Below are 23,168 nucleotides of genomic sequence, written 5' to 3'. Positions count from 1 at the left end.
CCAAATGTTAGATAAATACCACTTTGGATTTTGAAGTAACCATGACACTTATCTCTGTTAGATATAATTTGTACTGAATTTGATAAAGGCATTTCTTTTTTTGTTTGTGTCTCTGGATGTTTCAGCTCTTTATCATCTTTATCATCTGCTGCATCGACTTAAAACTATTGGCCTAGATGAAATTGTATTGCAATGGGTTTCATAATTTTTTGAGTTAATCTATTTATTGGGCTTTATTTACTGCCTTTAAGAAGAGATTCACCCAGCAGACCTTTTTGCTTGAAATGGTGAGGGATGTTCTTTTTTTAAATATTGGCTGTAGAGTTCTACAAGGATCTGCTGTGTCTGCTACTTTATTTAATATTTTTTTATGACTTTTGCATTTTACTGTGAGGATTTGGTGTGGAATATCATCTACATGCAGATGATATTTAATTTTTTTAAATTAAAGACTCGAGAAACTTAGCAATATCACTTGTGTCTTTGCTGTCAGGTTCTCATAGTCTAGATTTTCCATTATATTTCAATGTTGATAATGTTGAGATTGGTTTCGTTCCTTAGGCCTGATACCATACTATTCCAAATTCATATTGTACTTCTCTTTTCTAATTTTTGTAAACTGTGCCGAGCTCTATTGTTATAGAGAAGATGCGGTATATAAGCCTAAGGTTTAGTTTAGTTTAGTGAGAAGACGTGAAGATTATTTAACAACGCAGAATTTTAGGATGGTAATCTAAAGCATGGTAATTCTCTGTTTCGACTACTGCAATAGTTTACTTTTAGGATTACCAAACAATGCATTGAAATCCAAATTGCACAAAATTCAGTAGCCCTTGTGTTTTCACTATCTAGATTTGATCATATTTCTTTGGCACTTATAAGGTTACAGATACAGAATTCGATATAAGATCTTGCTACTAGTATTTAGAGTCTTAACATAGTATTTCACTAACTATCTCTGCTATGTTGCTTGCATATACATCAGCCTGTGTGCTCCTTATGCTCTTCTTTAGCACATTTGTTAGACATGCTATCATTTAGACTGATCAGGCTTGAGGAATATAGAACGCCAATTTTTTATGTTGCAGGGCCCAAGTTATGGAGCGAGGTGCCATTTCAGGTTCGGGCAATTAAATCCATGACTGTCTTCAAAAAGATTTTAAAGACTTCTCTGTTTCAACAGGTATTTGATAAGATTCTCTGATGGTTAGGACAAAGAAGCATTTTAGTGGAGACTGTTTCTTACCTTTGTTGAGGTATGAGCTTAAAGGTTGAATGTGCTGATGGTGATTGTCTTTATTTTTGTTAGTTATATTTTTTTCAATAAACAATAATACTGTTCCTTCTTTTCTGCTGAAGATGGTTTCTCCTGTTTTTCTCCCTGTCTTTCAGAAGTCCTTGCTAATTGGACTGTCACAGGCACTTCATAAGCTGAATGTTTGAAGGATACTTCTTTGCTATTTGAATGTCACAAATTCTTTTTGAATGTTGGATCTTCTTTTTTTTTGTCTTATTTTACTTACAAAATACATGCAGATACTTACATGCAGGCGCTGGTTTAGGTTGTCTGTTGAATCAGCCTGTAGAACAAATAAAAGTTCCTTAGGGCCTACTCAATCAGATTGTAGGCTGTGTTCTGGGTTGAAGCAGGAACCATTTTCAGAAATGACTGCAACATGGTCCTCCCTCCATTCTTTGTCAAGCATTATAAGTTTAGTGTGTGGGCTAGGTGGGACAATTCCTTTGGTGGGACAGTCCTAGAAAGTGTTGTGTATTATTCCCATCCAGTGGAATAAAAGCTCTGCTCCATAGGTCTGGACTAGTCTAACATGATGATAAGGAAGGTGAAATTTGTTCTTACTTTTAATTTTCTTTCCTTAAGTCCTGCTAGACCAATCCAGGAATTACCTCAGAAGACTGAGGGTTTCAGTAGATTATTGGGCCCTGCCTGTATAATCAGTTTTGTAAAGGTATCCATGGGGCTTCTGTTCTGGGTTTAGTTTAGTTTTTTTGGTTTTCCCTTTTGTTTTGATCCCTCTTTTAAGTTGCTTTGACATTAGCACACTGGAATGTTTCTGGCTAAACTACCTGTTACATCAATTATGTTCTTAGAATCTTCAAGTCTCTGCCTATGTCTGCTGGTAGAGGAATATAACCAGTAGGTCTGGACTGGTCTAGCAGGTCTTTCAAGGAAAGGAAATTAATAGGTAAGAGCAAATTTCACCACCTACACCGTACCATTTTTGGATAAAAGTTTGGATTGCAATTATAACATCAAGATAAGCATAAAGAATAAGAAATGTGTAAGTGGAATTGTGTGTGTGTTGGGGGGGGGGTATGGACCAGATGATAAGTGGACAGTTGAATTAAAACAAGCTAAGCTTGAAAGATTTGAGGAGTAGCACCTCTTGTCAAGGCTTCAACTTTAGTAGTTTTTATAATATAGAAAAGAACAAAACTCACTATATTCACTCCATGCTTATAACAGGGACTTGGATTTGTTAAAAAGGACAGAGAATGTTTAAAGAATGCACTTAAAGAGTGTATGAATTTGTGGAGAAGAGAGTTGGCAAGGAAAATATGTGCTTTCAGTAACTAGGAATCAACTTGAAGAAAGGAGTTTCACATCTTTCTAATAGTGCTAAAGAAATAAATAGAAGGAGTTGAATACACAAATATTGAAAATTTACCATTGCCACTTATCCTGTCTGTCCCACCTGCTGCCTATATATTTGTTCAGGCTGTTTAGGATTTAAGATTGTACTGTTCAATTAATATACGTCCAGAAACTCATACAGCAGTCTTTGTTAACAGAAGGGCCAATTTTCTTTACTCTGTGAAAGAGTATCTTTGGTAAATGTGCAGTTTACACATAAAACTTTAGTTGCAGTGTAAGTACGTGAACATATGCTGAACAAGTGATGGCACATGCAAACAAAGGATTGAATTAGAAATGTTTAAAACTTGTGAACAGTAGCACCAGTCATCTATTCTTCAACTTTAGCTAATCTTTGGATGATTTGAAAGCTGAATTTCACATTTCCTGATTGGAGATTCAAGGCTGATGGGTTAGGCTTGTTGATGCAGCTAAGTTTTGTATAAAGAGATTGTCAATCTGCTTTCATTTTTGTATTCTTAGATCAAAAGCACCCTTCAGTAAAATTCAGACTGGTCCAGGCCGGGGGCGAAAACGTAAAATCTCTGTCCATTCAGCGTCATCAGAGGATGGATATCACGAGCCACCAGAAGCCTCACACACAAGCAGAGATGGCAATACATTGAAATTTAACAAGAAAACCAAAGGGCTCATTGATGGCCTCACAAAGTTTTTCACTCCCTCACCTGATGGGCGGAAACCTCGAGGGGAAGTGGTGGACTATTCGGAGCAATACAGGATCCGAAGAAAAGGGGTGCGGAAATGCAGCTCTTCAGATTGGCCAACAGGTTAGAATCATATCAGTGATACAAGAAGTGTCTCAATATTGGCAAGTTATCTTGGGAAGAGGGGTGAGATAGTGGAGATAGCAAAATACTATAAGGTTTCTGTGTGATATGTCTGTTGTGTAGGTGTACTGCTTCAATCTTCAGCTATAGATGGACTTCCTTGTGGCAGTGTAATAAAGTGGTAACTTGAGATAATCTGACAGAGGGCTATTCCATTGCAGGAGATAGATTAACCAAGGTATATGACATTAAAGCAGCAACATTTTTGTATGCCTTAATGTTATCAACATACTTTCTGTAGTGTCCCTCCAGACTGGCTCAGATGATTATGCAATCCCACTAGAAGTTTACAGTTCAAGACTTCTATATCAGCAATCACTGATGTGCAGAACATAGCGGTGTACAATATTTAAAACTAAAGGAAAGGAATGCCAGTAAAATCATGGCAAGGAGGTTGGGAGAAAAAATAAAAGATGAGAGAGGTACAGGTAAATTGCAGTTGCTGCTTTTAAAGGAGGGAAATTGAGGGAGAACATAAGAGTTGCCATACCAGGAAATACTGAAGGTTCATCAAATCCAGCATCCTTTTTCCAGCAGTTGCCAACGCAGGACACAAGTACCTGGCAAGATTCCAAAGAGTAAAACAAGATTTTCTTGTTCAACTCCACTCTATTCTTGAACTCTCGAGTAGTCAATCCCATCTAGCAAGATCTCGTGTAGGAAGCTTCATTTGCATAGTTTTGCTCCTTCTCTCATACCTCTGGACTGCCTTCCAACTTCCAGTTGTCTTCCTACAAGCAAGACAGTAGGAGCTAGTCTTTTCTGCTCATGTTAATTCTTTTTCTTTATCTTCAGTAGTTTTTTTGCTATTTGGTGTGATTTGTTTTTCATATTGTAGAGGATCCCCTTGCTGGACAGCCCTGGCTGCAGGAGGTCACGGACTTTAAGGGATAAAGTCTGCTTCCAGGGGGTTGGCTGCTTTGCAGTGCACCCACCTGGACAGCCTGCATTCACAGTTCAGGAGCTCTGATACTGTTGCCTTGGGAGCATGACTCACCCCATGTTCGTCCACTAGTGGGTTTGAGTGCAGGCTGCGTGGCTCCATGACTGTTTGTCCAGGTTGGGGCTGGCTGCATTTCTCCATCCTTTAGCATATGCAGGTATGTCGGATGTGTCCTCTTTTGTAAATACTGACGAAAAGAGCATGTTTAGTCTTTCTGCCACTTCTTTCTGCTCCTTCGCCACTCCCTTCCTATCTCCGTCATCCAGCGGTCCTACCTCCTCCCTAGACAGCTGCTTCCCCTTAACATATCTGACATTTAAAATTGTACATGGTCTATTTTTGCCTGTAGTCCCTCTAACATGGAATTCTCTTCGGTCTTCTATCTCAAAAAATTCTCAGAAGCTCAGACTTTCATTTCCATTGTTGAAAGAAATTAAGTCTGTTGGTAATAGTTCTTGCTCTTTTTCATATACGTGTATGTTTACAATGATCTGGAATGAAATTCTTTGTTGTATTAGAACACTCTTCTCTCTTCAGATCTTTTGTAAATCGATGAAAACTATGCTATTTCAACAGTTTTTGAGAAACAGTATTAAGGAGTGTTACATTTTTTTTTCTTTTTATAATTTGTATGCTTTGTCTTATGGATTGACTCCCTGTATAGTTAGTTTTTGTAAACTGAGTCGAGCCCCTGTCCCAGGAGATGACATACTATATAAATCTAAGGATTAGATTAGATTAGATTCATGCCCTTTTTGAAGCAGATGGCTATCGGAGGAGCATCCATGTTCCATGTGGTGTGTGAGAGGGGCGGTAGCATTTGCTTTAGCCCCTCACCCTTTTGGGGGGGGGTTCTGATGCCTTGTCCATCTGAGGACCAGCCATAAAGGTCCAAAACTTAGTGGGGGTGGTGGGGGGGAGGGCAGTGCAAGTGCATTCCCATTGAAGCACAGAAAAACTACGGCTGCAGGTTAATTGCAGTTAACTGTTGTTAGTGCATTATTAATTGTGATTAAAAATAAGTAAACATTTCCCTTCTCCTCCAAATCTCCTTCTCTTCTCTTCCACTCCCAATCCTTGGCATGATCTGGTGTCTTCCCCCAAGCTGCAGTTCTACCTTAAAGATAATCTGTTGATCTCTGGCAGTGTTGCACATACACTGCCTGTGACCTGATCCAAAGCTTTCTCTCTGACACATCCCCCCATGCAGAAACAGGAAGTGTTGCCATACTGGGACAGATTGAAGGTCCATCAAACCCAGCATCCTGTTTCCAACAGTGACCAAGCTGGGTCATAAGTACCAGGCAAGTTCTGAAAAGAGTAAAACAGATTTTATGTTGCTTATCCTAGAAATAAACAGTGGATTTTCCCAAGTCCATCTTAATTATGGCTTATGGAATATTCTTTTAGGAAATCATCCAAACTTTTTAAAACCATGCTAAGATAACTGCTTTCACCACATTCTCTGGCAACGAATTCCAGAGTTTAATTATATGTTCCAGTGCAGTAGGGACGGTATGCTGAACCAAGGGTCTTCCATCTGCTCCCGTGAGTCCGTTGCAGGAGATACTGATCACTGTTTTTGCACCTGATCTCTGATGTCTCCAGTCAATTATATCTTCTGCAAGCAAGCCTACAGGAGCAACTTTGATATGCTCGGGTTTTTTTTTTTTTGTATTTTGGAATTTTTTTGTGGTTTTTGCGTGGGACTTCATGTTTCAGTACAGCTCCAGTGACTGCCTAGCCTTCGTGAGAGGAATAGAATTTGGTCTGCAGCTGACAGGTGGAGACTTGCTTGGCCAGCCTGCATAAATTGTGGAGCTCAAGGTTTTCCTCTACTGTTTGCTTACTCATTGACTTGATCAGGAGTGCTAGCATAGGCTGTACAGACACCAGTTGTGTTTCTTCGGCGTGCACACGATTTTGGCTGCATTTTACTCCTCCCTCCTCGTGGCATTTGGATCTTGGGATTGAGGCTCAGTCGGGCAGTGGCCTGATTGGCAGCTGAAGATTCAGAAGAGGCAGCTTTCCTGGTGGCAGAGGTCCTCTCTAGTTTCTAGCTAACCATAAAGGAGCTGAGGCATGCTTTAGCATATCTTTCCATTGTCTGGTCTGTGAATAGGCAACAGTTCCGGGGGGAGGGGGGGAGAATCTTAATCTGTTGTTTTTGTGGATCTAATTTGTTGTAGCCGTGTTCTCTCACTCCAAAAATCTCTGGTTTTCCATGTCGTCTGTTGGAGTTAAAGTCATTTTTTTCAGCAGGAAATCCTGGTGGTAGCCATCTTGGATTTTTCCCGATTTGAATTCTGTTTTCAAATTTCCTGAAAAGCCTCAATTTTTATTCTAACCACCAGGGATGAAATCCTTAGGCTTCAATATCATAAATTCATGTAAAGTTTGCTCCATTTGGGCACTGGAAGAGCGCCCTTGCTCTGTGTGTTCCGCCACGCAGGTTGGGGAGGTGGGAGCCTCAAGTTCAGCCTCTGACCATCTCATTAAAGATGCCAAAAGGTTTTTGGGATGGTTGGTGTATGATTTCATCCTCTCGGAGTCCCAGAGTGTGGTGCTAGTGCCTAGTGCTAATGGCCCCAAATAGAAAAGAAAGCGCTCTAACCCTCTTCTTGAAGGGGGTTCTTGGTTCTCTGTGCCCTTTATGACTGACTTTGGGAACTTGCTGTGGCAAGCCTTTGTCTGCGGTGCAAGCGCGCCTTCTGGGTCAGCTTGAGAGTGACAGGCCATGCAACCTTCCCATGGTCCTGCAGCTGGTTTTCTAAGGAGGCCTGCATTTTCCTCCAGATTCTGACAGTTGGTCAGAAGGGGTTACTGAGGATAATAATCTGGACTCCTTTCCTCTTTTCCAGAGTGAAGCCTCAATCAAGGATGATGCAGTTCTTACTGAGGTAGATCAGGGAGTAAGTGCTGAGGCAGTAAGAGTAAGGGAGTAAGAGTTCCAGCAGATGTTTGCTATACCTAAAGTAGACTCCTTGGTAGCTCAGGTGACAAAGCGCACATCTCTGCCCTGCAACGGAGGCATGGTGCTCATGGATCAACAGGATCGTAGGCTGGACATGTTGCTGGCAGCCTCCTTTGTTGCTTAAGCATGCCATTCTAAGTTGCATGACCCCGGTGGAGCAACTTCAGAGCCACTGTCCCAGCTGTTGCTGGTGGGAGTGGACTATATGGCTGATGATCTGTACAACCTGCTTCGGGTATTAGGCAAGGTCTCGGTTTATTCTGTGTCTTCCCGCCAATTTGTGGATCAGACATTGGGCTGGAGACTCCATGTCCAAAGCCACTCTCAGCAGGCTTCATTTCAAGAGCAATATGCTATTTGGCCAGGGATTGGAAGATCACATCCAAAATCACTTATGGACAACAAAACCTGAAAATTAATATCAAACATAGCAGTTACCACTATTTTAAGAAAACCTATTATAGCAAGTTAGACATAATTTTCAACAGCACATAATAATTTTTAAAATGTATTAAAAATGTTCAATGAAAAAAATCTTTCTTTATTAGGGATATAAAAACTGAAAGACTTCATATCACAATATCTTTTATAAATCAAACATGACTTTCTTAAAGATATTAATTACCTAAAAATGAACAGCTCTTGTTAAATAAAATTACTAATTACTTCTCTAGGAAACATAAATAAAGTTCACCAGCAGAGGTCCCAAGTAGCTTCTTCCAAAGAAACCACTGCAAGATGCCCTTGCCATTTAAAAGAAAAAATCTTGCCAAAATGGATGACATATCAGAAATGACTAATGTCATGATCTACCATAAAAATGCATTTGCTGGACAGCACATACAGTTGTACATACAGTTGTAACAGAATACATTGAAAACATAAACTTATTGTAATCATTGCCCTGCAGTGAAAAAAAAAAAGAAGAAAGAAAAACTTGAACTAATAGATTAGTAAATTTTCCTTTAATTTTGGCCTGAGTTACCTGGAATGATATTCCTAATAGTGCCATATAGCTTTACAGTTGTACAGTATTCCTCATACTATGTTTTTATTAGGCCCATTCCTTTTTTTATAATTCAGACTTATATGATTCTTAGAGCACAACTTGTGCTATCAAAGCAGAGTGGCTCTTGAGAATGTTTACTTTTGAAGGTCACACATTTGAGGTTGGCTTATGTTTGCCACTTTTAGATTTCTTGATTTCTTTTTTTTTTTTAAGATTGCAGGGCAGTGACTGTCCAGCAAATGGTCTGAAGTTGGAGGGTGAGTTCAGGTTTTCTCTTTTCTTTATCCCATCAATGCTTGGAAAGGATCAGTTCGCCTCTCAAACAGCCAGACATGAGGAGCTCACTCTTGTGTGTTTGCTCCAAATGCCATTTTGGACCCCATTAAAGTATTTTCAACTGCAGATTTCAAAAAGTTGAATAGCAGTTCACTCCTATTTCAGTCCACTTGTATTTGACATAAAGAATTTGCCTAAACTCATACAACCACATTGTTTCTGGGTTGTGTGATGTGGCGTTAACCTTACATATTCTGTCTAGCATATGTACTGTGGCTTTAACTAAATAAAGTTGTAGCTTTAAAGTGGCAAATACATTCAGGGGAATAGTGCATACTTTGGGTGGGAGGCAAAAATAGAATTTGTGAACTGAAGTAATTGTATCACGCTCTTCACTTTTCAATAAAAAAAGATTTAACATAAAGTGGGAAATATAAAATGAAGCAGTAACATAGTGGTTAAGGCAGCAGACTAAGGCCCTGATGTCCTAAACTTTTAGCTTCCGATGCACATAATGGCTCTGTGCAGTCGTTTGTGTTTCTTAACATCCTTTAATAATACTATGTAAATGTAGTACAGTGAGGTCATTAATATTAAAATGAGCACTCTGTGTGATGCCCAGACATTGCCTGGTGATGCACGAAATGAAGTGCTGACATTTAATGCTCCAAAATTACTGGCAGGTCTGGAGGTGCCAGAAGTGTTGAACTCTGTGTGTTAAAAGTACGTCTCAGGTGGGTGTGTTAAAGGCTGGTGCTATTTAACTTGTTTATAAATGATCTAGAAATTGGAACTATGAGTGAGGTAATTAAATTTGCAGGTGATACTAAACTGTTCAAAGTTGTTAAAACCCATGTGGACTGTAAAAAACCTGCAGAAGACCTTAGGAAATTGGAAGAATGGGCGTCCAAATTTCAGATGAAATTTAACGTGGACAAATGCAAAGTGATGCACATTGAGAAGAATAATTCAAATCATAGTTATCAGATGCTAGGGACCACCTTGGGGGGCAGCACTCAAGAAAAGGATATTAGTGTCATCGTAGACAATATATTGAAGCCTTCCATCCATTGTGCAGCAGTGGCCAAGAAGGCAAACAGGATGCTAGGAATTATTAGAAAGGGATGGTTAGCAAGACTCAAATCTAGATTTTCAAAAAACGCATTAAAAAATGACAGGCTGATATCGTAGCCATTATAGTAGCAATTTTTAAAAAGTGAGCTATTCTCCAAAAATTGCTCATGCAAATGAGGTTGGTGGAGAGTAGTGAAGACTCATTAAACTAGCATGTGCCCATTGCTAGTTATAGTGATGGACATATGCACAGAATAAACGAACCCCCCAACCCCCCCAAAAAAAAAACAAACAAACAAAAAACCACAACAGTGGGAGAGATATCTAGTGTCTCCCGCCGCACACCCAACCCCCACCTTGGCAGCTAGAGAGTTGCCCAAGTTCTCCCGCCGCCAACCGACACACATCACTGTCAGTGGGAGAGATGCCCAATGTCTCCCACCACCAACCAACACCCCTCAACCCTCCTCAGATGCAACCGGGGCTCTGATTGGCCCAGACACATAAGGTCCCACCAATTGGAGGGGCCTTAATCTGGGCAAATCAGAGCCTCAGGCCCCTCCCTAGTGCATCCAAGGATGCACCAGGGAGAGGAAGGCCCGCCATCCCTCTGAAAATAAGGAAAGAGGGAGGGGGATCATCGGGGAGGGGGGTTACATGGTGGCGGGACAGCGTGGGCAACTCTCCTGCTGCTGAGGGGAGGTTGGTTGCCAGCGGGAGACACTGGACATCTCTCCCGCTGCCACTGGTGTGTGTCGGTTGGCGGCAGGAGAGATTGGGCATCTCTCTCACTGCCAAAGGGGACTATAATACACATACTAAAGAAGTATGCTTTTTCTACTACCACTAAAAAATAAAAGAGACTACAATTTATGATTCGTCATGTAATTTTTTTATTTGTTTCATTAGCCAAGCCAAAACACACATCACAAGATGCACTTTTAACAGTGCTGTCACTGTACTGGCACCCCCGGAGCATTCGCTGATATTTGTCGCCAAAAGCCGATGCCACTCTTGAAGAATGACTCGGCGATTTTTAAAATCCATTACAATGCTCATTTCAATATTGAAGAACCCATTCGTATAACAGTGTCGGAGACTGCTAGAAAGCTTGCTAAAGACAACGATAAGCCATTTTGATAATCCACTTCAAAAATGCATGCAGGCTAAACTGTCTAGAAAAAATAGGACTTAATGACCTAATCGTCAGAGAATGCTCCTAAGCTCTCAGATGCCTGCACTGATTATTCAAGGTGTTTAAATCAGCTATTGCAGGAATAAGGTATCTTTCATCGAGCTGCGAGCTGTATTTGTAAACTTTTTTTTAAGTGCTATATTCTGCGCCAAACAATAAAGTGATGTATAACGTGCAACTTAATAAATAACAACGAATTATGAGCTTAATAACCGGCACTTAACTTTTTGTTTCTGCTCTTGTGCCGTTGCTACCCTACGGGCCCCATTTCACCTACTTAACGGCTTCCAATATATACTGCAAGTAAAGAAAAATTATTATTCACTATACTGCTTTTATTCTTCGACAATTAAAACCATAAACCCGTGGATACTCACTGTGTTAACCTGCTTGCTTATGCAGTGAAAAAATGGCGCTGGCAACTGACAGACGCCACGCATTATGATGTCATAATCTCTTTTACTAAAAACACATGCGTTTTGAAATGCCACTTCCTAGAGCTAAAAACTCTTATTGCCTTTGCTAATGCATAACCCAAAACTTCTAAAATCAAAAAGTGTCAAAAAATATAAAAAAAACGAGCACCAATCTATAGTTGTATTCAGTCCTCTTGGTTTTAAAGTACCAAGTTTGAAGATCCAACGTGATTCCTGTTGATGTAACTTGCGTTGCCTGTTTCCTCCTCTCGTATTCGGAGCCTCTTTATCAATACAAAAACATCTTAAATTCAAAAATTGATGTTTCATCTCCATGCAGTGTTCAACTAAAGGAGCATTGCGTTTTCCACAATTTAAACTTGACTTGTGCTCTGTCATTCTAATTTTGAACATATACGATATGATCAGATGTACAAGACAAGAAATGTTTGATGTCATATTTCTTGCCATCAATTGGATTAACAAACTCTTTTTAGGATAACGTGATTTTACAAATGCTGCATTTGCCACACTTATAAAAGCCTGATGGTAAAACTCAGATTGGCTTCAGATTTCTACTGCGTGCAAAAGCTATCCGTAAATCTGAATCATTGAAAATAGAATTTGTTTGAATAATTTTCCAATTCTCTCTTAATATCTTTGCCACTTCATTGCCTTGTGTTGAATATCGAAGCACGCAGGTAAAACTGTCAATCTCCTTGTTTTCATCTGAACATGCTTTTTTCTGTAAAAGCCAATCTCTCTGATAATATTTCCCTCATTTAAAAGCTTTCTTTAAAACATCCTCAGGATAACCCCAGTGTTCTAATCTTTGCAATAAAGATCTGGAGTGTTTTTTTAAAACTGCTATTCATAGAACAGTTCCTTTTAAGGCGCAAAAACTGTGAAAAAGGCAAGTTCTTCCTGAGGCTTATTGGATGGCAACTGCAAAAATCCAAAAATGTATTACGGTCCTTGGGCTTGGTGTAGTTATCAAAATGTTCTTTTTGTTGAATGATTAATAAATCCAAAAAAACTAACTTGAGTTTTAGAAAAATTCATCGTAAATGTAATGTTCGCATCACAGTTATTTAACCAAGTCACATGGATGACGAACCACAAACTGAAATTGAACACGGATAAAACCAAATTCCTTCTGCTAGAAAAAGACAAAGAACCAACCTTAACAGAATTGGTGGCAAATGCAATCAAATACCCAATACAGCCCGCGCTCAAAATTCTGGGAGTAACGATAGACAGGTGCTGCACAATGCAGGTTCATACCAACAAAACTATCCAAAAAGCTTTCTACACTATGCGCAACCTGCGGAAAATAAGAAAATACTTTGACAAAGTACATTACAGGATCATAGTCCAATCACTAGTGCTAGGTCTTGTAGACTACTGCAACAGCCTCTATCTTCCATGCCCCACTTACATGATCAAACAATTACAGACAGTACAGAACACAGCTCTCAGACTCATCTATTCGCTAGGAAAATATGATCACATCACTATTGCCTATCTCGACTCTCACTGGCTACCGATATGAGCAAGAACCCAATTCAAACTATACTGTCTATTATTCAAAGTACTAAACGGAACAGCACCTTTCTACCTAAACAGCCGCCTACACCGAAACCTTTCACCAAGAGTAAGGAGAACCCAGATCCCATTCACCTACCCCCCACTCAAAGGCACAAGACGCAAAAAACTATATGACAACCTACTTGCTACACAGGCCGCGAAAATTAACCCCACCATCTCCAAGTTGCTGATCACAACTACTGACTACAAAGCGTTTCGAAAAGATATCAAAACCATACTTTTCAAAAAACACATCCCAACAACATAATCTACCTTCATCTTCTATTCCCTTCGCAACTTCCTGCAATTCCTCTCCACAGGCAACATCTAGTCTAGTCGCAATTGACGATAAGTCAATTCATATATAGAAACATTGTATCCACCAAATACCTCACAACGTCAGATATAACAACTTAAAAAGTTATGCTATGTAAAATAAAGTTATGCTATGTAAAGTAATGTAAAATAATGTAATGTAAGTTATGCTAGTACTGTAAAGATAATGTAAAGTAATGCAAAGTAATCCCACGTAAAGTAATCCCACGTAAAGTTATGGACGAAAAGTTATGTAAAGTTAGGATTGTAAAGTAATGTAAAGAATTGTATTGTCATCGCCTGGAAATGACCAGCCATCTTCTAATGTAATCCGCTTAGAACCGCAAGGCAAAAGCGGAATAGAAATCACTAATGTAATGTAATGTAACAAATCTGTACAGATTTTCTTCATTACCCTTCCATAGTAATAACACGTCATCGATGTAACGTAACCATCTGTGTATGCAAAGATCAAAGGGTGAATGTTTTACCCAAGTTGTTTCAAAATCTGCCATGTAAAGGTTCGCTATGGATGGCGCAAAAACCGCCCCCATTGCTACTCCTTTCAATTGTCTATAAAATTTGTTGTTATAAAGAAAATAATTCTCTTTCATTGATAACCTTGCTAGATGTAATAAAAAATTTGTAGGAATAGCATGTGGTCCCTCTCTCATATCGAATACTTTCTCAATGGTAGTTAAAGTTTCATCCTGAGGGATTGATGTATACAATGAAGTGACATCTAAAGACTCTAAAATAAAAGGAAAACTGTCACTACAGATGTCATTTAATTTGACCATTACATTCCTAGAATCTTGTACATATGATTCAATTTTTAATACTTCATGCTTCAAGAACTCATCTACAAACATGGAAAGAGGTTCTAATAATGAACCTCTTCATGACATTATAGGTCTTCCTGGGGGGGTTGCTTAAACTTTTATGTATCATGGGAAGTACATAGAAAGCTGGTGTAATTGGTGCGACCTCACCTTGAGTATTGCGTTCAGTTCAAGTCTCCTTATCTCAAAAAAGATATAGTGGCACTAGAAAAAGTTCAAAGAAGAGTGACCAAGATGATAAAGGAGATGGAATTCCTCTCGTATGTGGAAAGACTAGAGAGGCTAGGGCTCTTCAGTTAAAAAAGAGACGACTGAGGGGAGATATGATTGAAGTCTACAAAATCCTGAGTGGAGTAGAACAGGTACAAGTGGATCAATGTTTTTTTTCTGGATCAAGATTTATAAAGACTAGGGAACACTCAATGAAGTTTCAGTGTAATGCTTTTAAATCCAATAGGAGGAAATATTTTTTCACTCAGTTAAGCTCTGAAATACGTTGCCAGAGGATGTGGTAAGAGTAATTAATGTAGCTGGTTTTAAAAAAGGTTTGGACAAGTTACTGCAGGAAAAGTCCATAGTCTGTTGTTGAGACAGATTTGGGATGGTAGCATGGAATGCTGCTGCTATTTGTGTTTTTGCCAGGTTCTTGTGACTTAGATTGGCCTCCGTGAAGACAGGATAATGGGCTAGATGGAACATTGGTCTGACCCAGTAAAGTTATTTTTATGTTCTTATCTCATACGTGTGCGTCAAAAATGCACACCGGTAGGTCTGGGCTGCCGATTGCATGAGAGATGAAGATACATTTAATCATACTTGCAAATACAGTACACATGTGTTTAAAGTGCATCTCAAAGACTAAGGAACACTCGATGAAGTTACAGGGAAATACTTTTAAAACCAATAGGAGGAAATTTTTTTTCACTCTCAGAATAGTTAAGCTCTGGAATGCATTGCTAGAGGTTGTGGTAAGAGCGGATAGCATAGCTGGTTTTAAGAAAGGTTTGGACAATTTCCTGGAGGAAAAGTCCATAGTCTGTTATTGAGAAATACATGGGGGAAGCCACTGCTTGCCCTGGATCGGTAGAATGGAATATTGCTACTCCGTGGGTTTTGGCTAGGTACTAGTGACCTGGATTGGCCACGGTGAGAATGGGCTACTGGGCTTGATGGACCATTGGTCTGACCCAGTAAGGCTATTCTTATGTTCGTTTGTTAAAAGTGTATGCCGGCAGGTCTGGGGCCACCAATTGCATAAGAGGTGGAAGTAAAAAATTATTATTTTTTTAATACATATAGGGGCATCTTATATATCCCGCAGAAGCAGTATAAATAAAAGCATTGCATTATGCATGGTTTGTTGGTAGTTCTCCGCCCCTCCCCTCCACCTACAATAAAGCACGCCTATGATTGACACTCGTGTGTGCCTATGATGTAGCATTTTGTGGCGCATGCACACAACTATGCCTCTTTCCATGAATTTGCGCATGTATCAGTCACATTCTCTAATGACTGATCAGGTGGAATTTCCATGGACCTTTGCAGAGCTTATTTGCATGCAAAGTTTTTGAAACATCGCTTGTCTTTTTGAAATTGGAAAATTTACTGGCACTACAATGACACACAAGATTTTAATGTTAAGTTTAGAACATCAGGACCTAAGTACTAGGAAAGCCAGGGGTCAAGTTCACACTCTTTTGCTTTAGGTTCTGCTTAAATTGTAAGTCTGTTTGGATAGGGAAATAACTTATGTACTGTCTGTAACTTGCCTTGCTTTCAGATTTGGAAAAGTCAAGTGGTTACATTTTAAATTCAACTGTGTGGAGTATACTGATAACAGGAATCCACAGTGTTTGTGGACAGTATCATTCTGGAGTATAATACAGTAGATTCTCAGTTATCCAGCACCCATGGGGATTGGTAGATTCCGGTTAAAGGTATTATCTGGTTGCTTGAGAGTTACTATTAAAAATAAGCCTAACTACTGTTCTTTAGCACTCTCCAGACCAGTAGAGGTTAACTTTACGATTGGGTATATATCTAATCATGACCAGCAGGTGGAGACTGAAAACAAAACTTTGGGACAGTATATCCTAGCCCCTCCTCTCTATTTCCCTCAGTCTTCTTTCAGTCTCCAGCAGGTGTTGAGTGATCTGTACCCATCTCCCTTGGTAGGGCTGTTGGAATTTGTTTAGAGGTTTATTGTCCCTGTTTTTAGCCGGACGGAGCTTGGACGGACTCTGTTTGGGGGTTCGTCCGACCTCGGGGGTGTCAAACCCGGCGGGTCACGAGCGGGGTCCCTCCCCCCACTTCCTCCACCTCCCCATATTTTTTTAGAGGAGCCTCAGCAGTAAGCCTTGCCCCCTAAATCAAGCAAGGCATATTGCTTCGAGAGCCTGTGGAGTCTGTTCTGTAAAAAAAAAAAAAAAAAAATCCTGAGGTAGTGCTGGTCTGGAGGGTTGTATCCCTTTAAGAAAACTGTATTTTACTGTATTTTTTCAACTAACCGGCACTTTTTTACAGCTAGGTCGCGTATGGAGCAATGAGCACTTCTAAAGGGAAAAAGTGCTCATTGTGCTCCAGACGCGAGGCACTCGCGGCCGGCCTGTGCAAGCGGTGTTCAGGCCGGTGCGGTGGAGGAGCTCCGTCGGCAGCGGCTGCAGGCGCCCAGAGCTCCCCGCCGATGGTGCCTCGCGAGTCGGCAGGGAACGGTGGAGAAGCCCGGTCTTCTCCGTCCGCCCACGGAGGGATTCCCCGAGCCGCCGACGGTCGGGTTTTAGAGGATTCCCTCTCAGCTGATATTTTGACAGCTGATGCCGGCTTGCCTGTTTTAGCGGCTGAGACTATTCAGGTCTCTCAGCCGCTTCAGGCTGTGGAGGGAGCTGTTTTGGCGGGAAAGACGCCATCTTCTCTGTCTGGCCCCTCCATTTTGTCTTCCACCTCAGGTGACCTTCCCCCTGTTTTGTCTAAGCAGGGGCAGGTTTCTGCTGGGTCCCCTGCTGTGGCAGGGAGTCCCTTGGGACCCTCGGGGGGTTTTTCCCCTGATTTTTTCTTTTCATTATGCAAAGCCTATTTTCAGGCGGCTGGGGGTCCCGGTTGCGCCCAGGGGGTCTCGGGGGGTGGGGTTTCCTCCGCGCTCCCTGCGGCTTTGCCTCTCTCGTCTGACGTGACGTCCCCTCCGCCGCCTCTCTTGTCCAAGCGTCCGCGGGTGTCGTGGGACGAGGATTTGTGGTCGGAGGAACGTGTCGGTATGGAGGAGGACCTGGACCCTTCTGAGGAATTCCAGGACCCTCTGGAGGGGACGGAAGCTGGCGGCGGGTTGTCGGGTTTCCCGTTCTCCAGTGACGAGGCGTCCGTGGTGCGCCTTTTTCAGAGAGATGAGCTGCCTGACCTTATTCAACAGGTTTCTTCGGCTTTGCGTTTTGAGGACGCGCCGCCGGAGACTCCGCGTGTGGGGGACCCTCTGTTACGAGGGATCCGTTCCGTTTCCCGCTCTTTTCCTATGCATCAGGATATTCGGGATATTATTCTTGAGCAGTGGAAAACGCCGGAGACGCCGTTTCGGCTGGCGCGCAGCATGGCTCGCCTGTATCCCATTCCTGAAGGGGATCGGGCTACGTTAGCTTCGCCAGTCGTGGATGCGGTGGTCTCGGCTATTTCCAAGCGGCATACCGTGCCTGTTGAGGGCGGTTCTGCCTTGCGGGACTCTGAGGAGCGCAAATTGGAGACCATCCTTAAGCAAAATTTTCAAGTCTCTGCTTTTGGGGTCCAGGCGGCTATTTGTGGGGGACTGGTCGCTCGCGCCGTGTTTCGGTGGGCGGAGCGGGTCTTGGATCGAGAGTCTGACGACTGGTCTCTGGTGGATCAGGAGGTAGCAAAGATTGAGATGGCTGCCTCATTCCTCTCGGATGCTCTGTATGACTTGGTGCGGATCTCGGCTAAGTCCATGGCTTTTGGCGTGGCCGCAAGGCGTGTGTTGTGGCTGCGCGCTTGGGCGGCGGATGCTGCGTCCAAAGCTAAGCTTACTAAATTTCCCTTTCGGGGGTCGTTTTTATTTGGAGAGGACTTGGATAAGTTAATTCAGACTCTGTCGGACTCGAAAGTTCCCCGTTTGCCGGAGGACCGTGCCCGCCCGGCGTCTCGGGGGGGTGCGGCCCGGGGGCGTTTGCGGGAATTTCGCAAGTATCGCCCTGGGCGTGGGGCTGCTTCTTTCCAGTCTCCGGGGTTTTCCCGGGGTCGGTTCTTCCAGCGCATGCAGCCCTTTCGGGGGGCCCGTCGGGGGGCAGGGAACCCCTCCGCCGGTTCCCCCGCTTCCCGTCCTGCACAATGACGCCTTGCCGGCGCCCCCCTTGGTTCCGGTGGGGGCCCGGCTGCGCGACTTTTTTCCCAAATGGGCCGAGATCACGTCCGATCAGTGGGTCCTGGAGGTGGTGCGGGACGGTTATGCCCTGGAGTTCGCCCGCTCTCTGCCGGATTTTTTCCTCGCTTCTCCGTGTCAGACTCCGGGGAAGAAGCAGGCTTTTCGCCAGACCCTTCAGCGCTTGCTAGATCTCAGGGCAGTAGTTCCGGCGCCCCCCCCGGAGTGGGGCACGGGCAGGTACTCCATTTACTTTGTGGTGCCCAAGAAGGAGGGGACTTTTCGGCCCATCCTCGATTTGAAAGGGGTCAACAGGGCTCTCAAGGTTCCCTCTTTCCGTATGGAAACGCTGCGGTCGGTCATTCTGGCGGTTCAGCCGGGGGAGTTTCTCACTTCTCTCGATCTGACGGAGGCCTACTTGCATGTTCCTATTCGGACCTCTCATCAGCGTTTCCTGCGCTTTGCGATCTTGGGTCGGCACTATCAGTTCTGTGCACTTCCCTTTGGGCTGGCCACGGCTCCCCGGACGTTCACCAAGGTGATGGTGGTCGTCGCGGCAGCCTTGCGGTCGGAGGGCATTCTGGTACACCCCTACCTGGACGACTGGTTAATTCGGGCCAAGTCGTTGCAGGAAAGCTACCGGGTTACGGCTCGGGTGGTGGAGTTTCTCCGGTCGCTGGGCTGGGTGGTCAACCTTTCCAAGAGTCGGTTGGTTCCGGCTCAGCGTCTGGAGTACCTCGGGGTGCTGTTCGACACCTCCTTGGGGAAGGTCTTCCTCCCAGAGGCCCGGGTGAGCAAATTGCAGTCTCAGATTCGCCTGCTTTTGGCGTCCCGGTGTCCTCGGGCGCGAGATTTCCTCCAGGTCCTGGGGTCGATGGCGGCGTCCCTGGACGTGGTGAGGTGGGCGCGGGCCCACATGCGTCCTCTTCAGTATGCTCTGCTCCGGAGGTGGTCTCCCCAGAGGCACGGGATGGATGTTCCGGTTCCCCTGCGAGGCTTGGCGCGCTGCAGTCTGCGTTGGTGGCTCCGGACCCCTCACCTAGTTCAGGGGGTGGGTCTGGATCTTCCGCAGTGGACGGTGCTCCTTACGGATGCGAGTCTCCTGGGTTGGGGGGCCCAGTGTCTGGGTCACTCTGCTCAGGGAACCTGGTCCACGGAGGAGGCCTCCTGGTCGATCAACGTGTTGGAGACCAGGGCGGTCCGGCTGGCGCTGTTGGCTTTCCACTCCCTTTTGTTGGGCAAGTCGGTCAGAGTCCTGTCGGACAATGCCACGGCGGTGGCTTATGTCAATCGTCAGGGGGGCACCAAGAGCACTCTGGTGGCGCAGGAGGCGGCTCGGCTCATGGTTTGGGCGGAGTCGCATCTTCTGGACCTCTCGGCCTCTCACATTGCCGGGGTAGAAAACGTTCAGGCGGACTTCCTCAGTCGTCACTTCTTGGATCCGGGAGAGTGGTGTCTCGGCGCCGAGGCGTTTCAGTTGCTAGTGCGTGCTTGGGGGCAGCCCCTGATGGATCTGATGGCTACAAGTGGCAACGCCAAAGTACCCCGCTTCTTCAGTCGTCGCAGGGACGGTCTGGCCGAGGGTCTGGATGCTCTGGTCCAACCGTGGCCAACGGAGGGGCTGTTGTATGTGTTCCCTCCTTGGCCATTAGTAGGCAGAGTACTGCTTCGCATTGTTCGCCATCCGGGGCTGGTGGTCTTGGTGGCTCCGGATTGGCCTCGTCGTCCGTGGTATGCGGATCTGGTGAGGCATCTGGTGGCGGATCCTCTTCCTCTGCCTCTCGAGTGCGATCTTCTGACGCAGGGTCCCATTCCCATGTTCGACCCGTCTCCCTTTTGTCTTACGGCTTGGCTCTTGAAAGGGGCCGCCTGAGTAAGAAGGGATATTCCGACAAGGTGATCTCTACACTTTTGGGGTCCCGGAGGCTTTCTACCTCTCGGGCTTATGTACGGGTTTGGCGTCTTTTTGAGGAATGGTGCCGAGCGCGGGGAGTGGTCTCCTTTCGCGCTTCTCTGCCTAACATTCTAGAGTTTTTGCAGGATGGCCTGGATAGGGGCCTGGCCTGGTCTTCTCTTCGGGTTCATCTGGCGGCCCTGTCGGCTTTTCGGGGGCTGGTGACAGGTCAGCGTTTGTCAGCCATTCCTGATGTGATTCGCTTTCTTAGGGCGGCCAAGTTGCTCAGGCCTCCCATAAGGCCCTCGATTCCCTCTTGGGATCTCAATCTGGTTCTCTCTGTTCTAGTGCGCCCTCCTTTCGAGCCGTTGGATGGCTGTTCGTTGAAGGACCTTACGCTGAAGTCGGTCTTTTTGGTGGCCATTACTTCCGCTAGACGGGTGTCGGAGCTACAGGCTTTCTCTTGTAGGGCTCCCTTCCTGGAGTTTTCAAAGGAGCGGGTTGTTTTGCGGCCTGTTCCTTCCTTTCTGCCGAAGGTAGTTTCTCCTTTTCATGTCAATCAATCGGTGGTCCTCCCGGTCTTGGGTAGTCGGGAGGGTTCTTCTGAGCAACGACAGCTGCGCAAGTTGGATGTCGGTCGGGTCCTCCATGCTTATGTGCAGCGGACCCGGGATTTTCGGAGCTCCGATCATCTCTTTGTGCTTCTGGCGGGTCCTCGTCGGGGGGCTGGCGCTTCTAAGGCTACTATTGCGCGCTGGATCAAGGAGACGATCGCTTCCGCTTATCTTCTGAGTCAGAAGCCGGTTCCGGAGTTTCTCAAGGCTCATTCCACTAGGGGTCAGGCGGCTTCTTGGGCTGAGTCGTCGCTCGTGCCTCCGGTGGATATTTGTAAGGCTGCGGTTTGGTCCTCCTTGCATTCATTTGTTCGGCATTATCGGGTAGATGTTCAGGCGCGTCGGGACGCGGTGTTCGGTGAGCGTGTTCTGGTATCGGCCCTTCGGGGGTCCCGCCCGTGAGAGGGACTGCTTTGGTACGTCCCAATCGTAAAGTTAACCTCTACTGGTCTGGAGAGTGCTAAAGAAGGAGAAATTAGGTTCTTACCTGCTAATTTACTTTCTTTTAGCTTCTCCAGACCAGTAGAGGTCCCCACCCTGTCTGTTGTTGTTGTTGTTGGGGCTGTTGCGCGGGCAGTTTTTGGTTTTTGCTGCGGGTTCTAGTATTTTTCTAGGGCCGGGGAGAATTGAAGAACAGCGGCTGTGGCTCGGCTGGCTTAGCTGGCGAGCTGTGGGGACCTTCTTCCTTCGGGAATTTCTCCTCTGCATTTTCCAACAGCATTTTTTGGGTATGTTATTGGTTACTCCTTTCGGAGTATTGTTTTTTCTCTCTGTTGTTTCCAGTTCTTGGTTCTGCTTGGCTATTCGGCAGACTGAGGGAAATAGAGAGGAGGGGCTAGGATATACTGTCCCAAAGTTTTGTTTTCAGTCTCCACCTGCTGGTCATGATTAGATATATACCCAATCGTAAAGTTAACCTCTACTGGTCTGGAGAAGCTAAAAGAAAGTAAATTAGCAGGTAAGAACCTAATTTCTCCTTATATCCTATACCATATCTTTCTGGTCTGAGTCGCTGTCTTTTCCTCTCTTTCAAACCTCACCCCCACTTGTAGGTCCTCACCCCCACTTGTACCTCACCCCCACTTGTACCTCCTTCCCCTCCTCCACTGATGGGTCCAGCATCCATCCATCCATCCATCCATCTCACCTCCCCTGCCCTTCACCCTGCAGGTGCAGCATCCATGCTGCTTCCTTCCCTCTACCCCCTTCCCCCCCCCCAACACACACTCACACTCACTTTTGGTTAAACCCTCACCCCTCCAGGTCTGGCTACCGATGGACTCCCCTCACTCTATAGATTCTTACCTGCGACTCTCCCAAAGCAGCAGCACCAGCAGGTCAGCAGAGGCAGTGCTGTAAACATGCTGCTTGTGGCCAGCTCCAGCAGGACCTTTCTTCCGCGTTGGAAGTTATGTGGCAAATGAAAGGCCCTGCCAGGCTTGGCCGCAAGCAACCTGAGTACAGCATTGCCTCTTCTGACTGGCTGCCGCTGTTGCTTTGGGGGCTGGAGGGAGAGAGGGGTTGTTGGGTCAGAACCAGCTACCGCGATTGCTTCGGAGATTGGATGGAAGGAGGTTGAGTTGTTGGGTCAGGACTGGCTGCCACTGCTACTGTTTCGGGACCTGGAGGGGGTGGGGGGTTGTCGGGTCAGGACCAGCTGCCGCTGCTGCTTCAGCAGCTGGATGGAGGATTATTTTTTTGTTTGTTTGTGGTCGGTTGAGTGTGCTGGTTGGTTGAGTACTGGTTAACTGGGATTCTACTGTACATTCTCTCTTTTTCAGACAATCAAGATGGTTGGGATCTAAAAGAGGATGGTGATGAGCAGATACTTGGAGACCACAATGTTGTGACAGAAAATGAAGTCGAGCTATTTCAGGATATTCAGGAGCAGGCTCTACAGGTAGCAAACCTTTCCCTGTGTGAAGATGACTTTTTCACTGAATGTATTTATGTGTCTATGTGTACGAGACAGGCCTTTCTGGAAACTGACTGCTTTCTCTTTTTGTGTGCATGTGTGATTGACCTGTTGGGAAATGTCATCCTTGTGTGTCCATTTGTGAGCTAAACCTTTTTGAATAATGTACCCCTTTTCTTTGTGTGTTCGAGAGAGATGATCTTCCCTGCATGTGTGAAAAGGACCTTCTAGAGAGCATCCTCTTTATATATAT

General features: G+C 44.5%; 1 protein-coding gene across 3 annotated transcripts in view; it reads left to right on the top strand.

Annotated features, from left to right (window-relative positions):
- The window catches only part of KAT6A (lysine acetyltransferase 6A), a 408,346-nt gene that overhangs the window by 162,142 nt on the left and 223,036 nt on the right, over window positions 1-23,168 (top strand). For all 3 annotated transcript variants that reach the window (XM_033949340.1, XM_033949338.1, XM_033949341.1), the window contains 2 exons: window positions 3,140-3,444; window positions 22,782-22,900. In XM_033949340.1, the coding sequence (XP_033805231.1) occupies window positions 3,140-3,444; window positions 22,782-22,900 (424 nt within the window). The remainder of the gene's footprint in view (window positions 1-3,139; window positions 3,445-22,781; window positions 22,901-23,168) is intronic.

This window comes from Geotrypetes seraphini, chromosome 6, assembly GCF_902459505.1.
Source record: "Geotrypetes seraphini chromosome 6, aGeoSer1.1, whole genome shotgun sequence".
NCBI classification, from domain to species: Eukaryota; Metazoa; Chordata; class Amphibia; order Gymnophiona; family Dermophiidae; genus Geotrypetes; species Geotrypetes seraphini.
The sequence above is the reverse complement of the archived record's forward strand: the minus strand, read 5'-3'. Positions and strand labels throughout refer to the sequence as shown.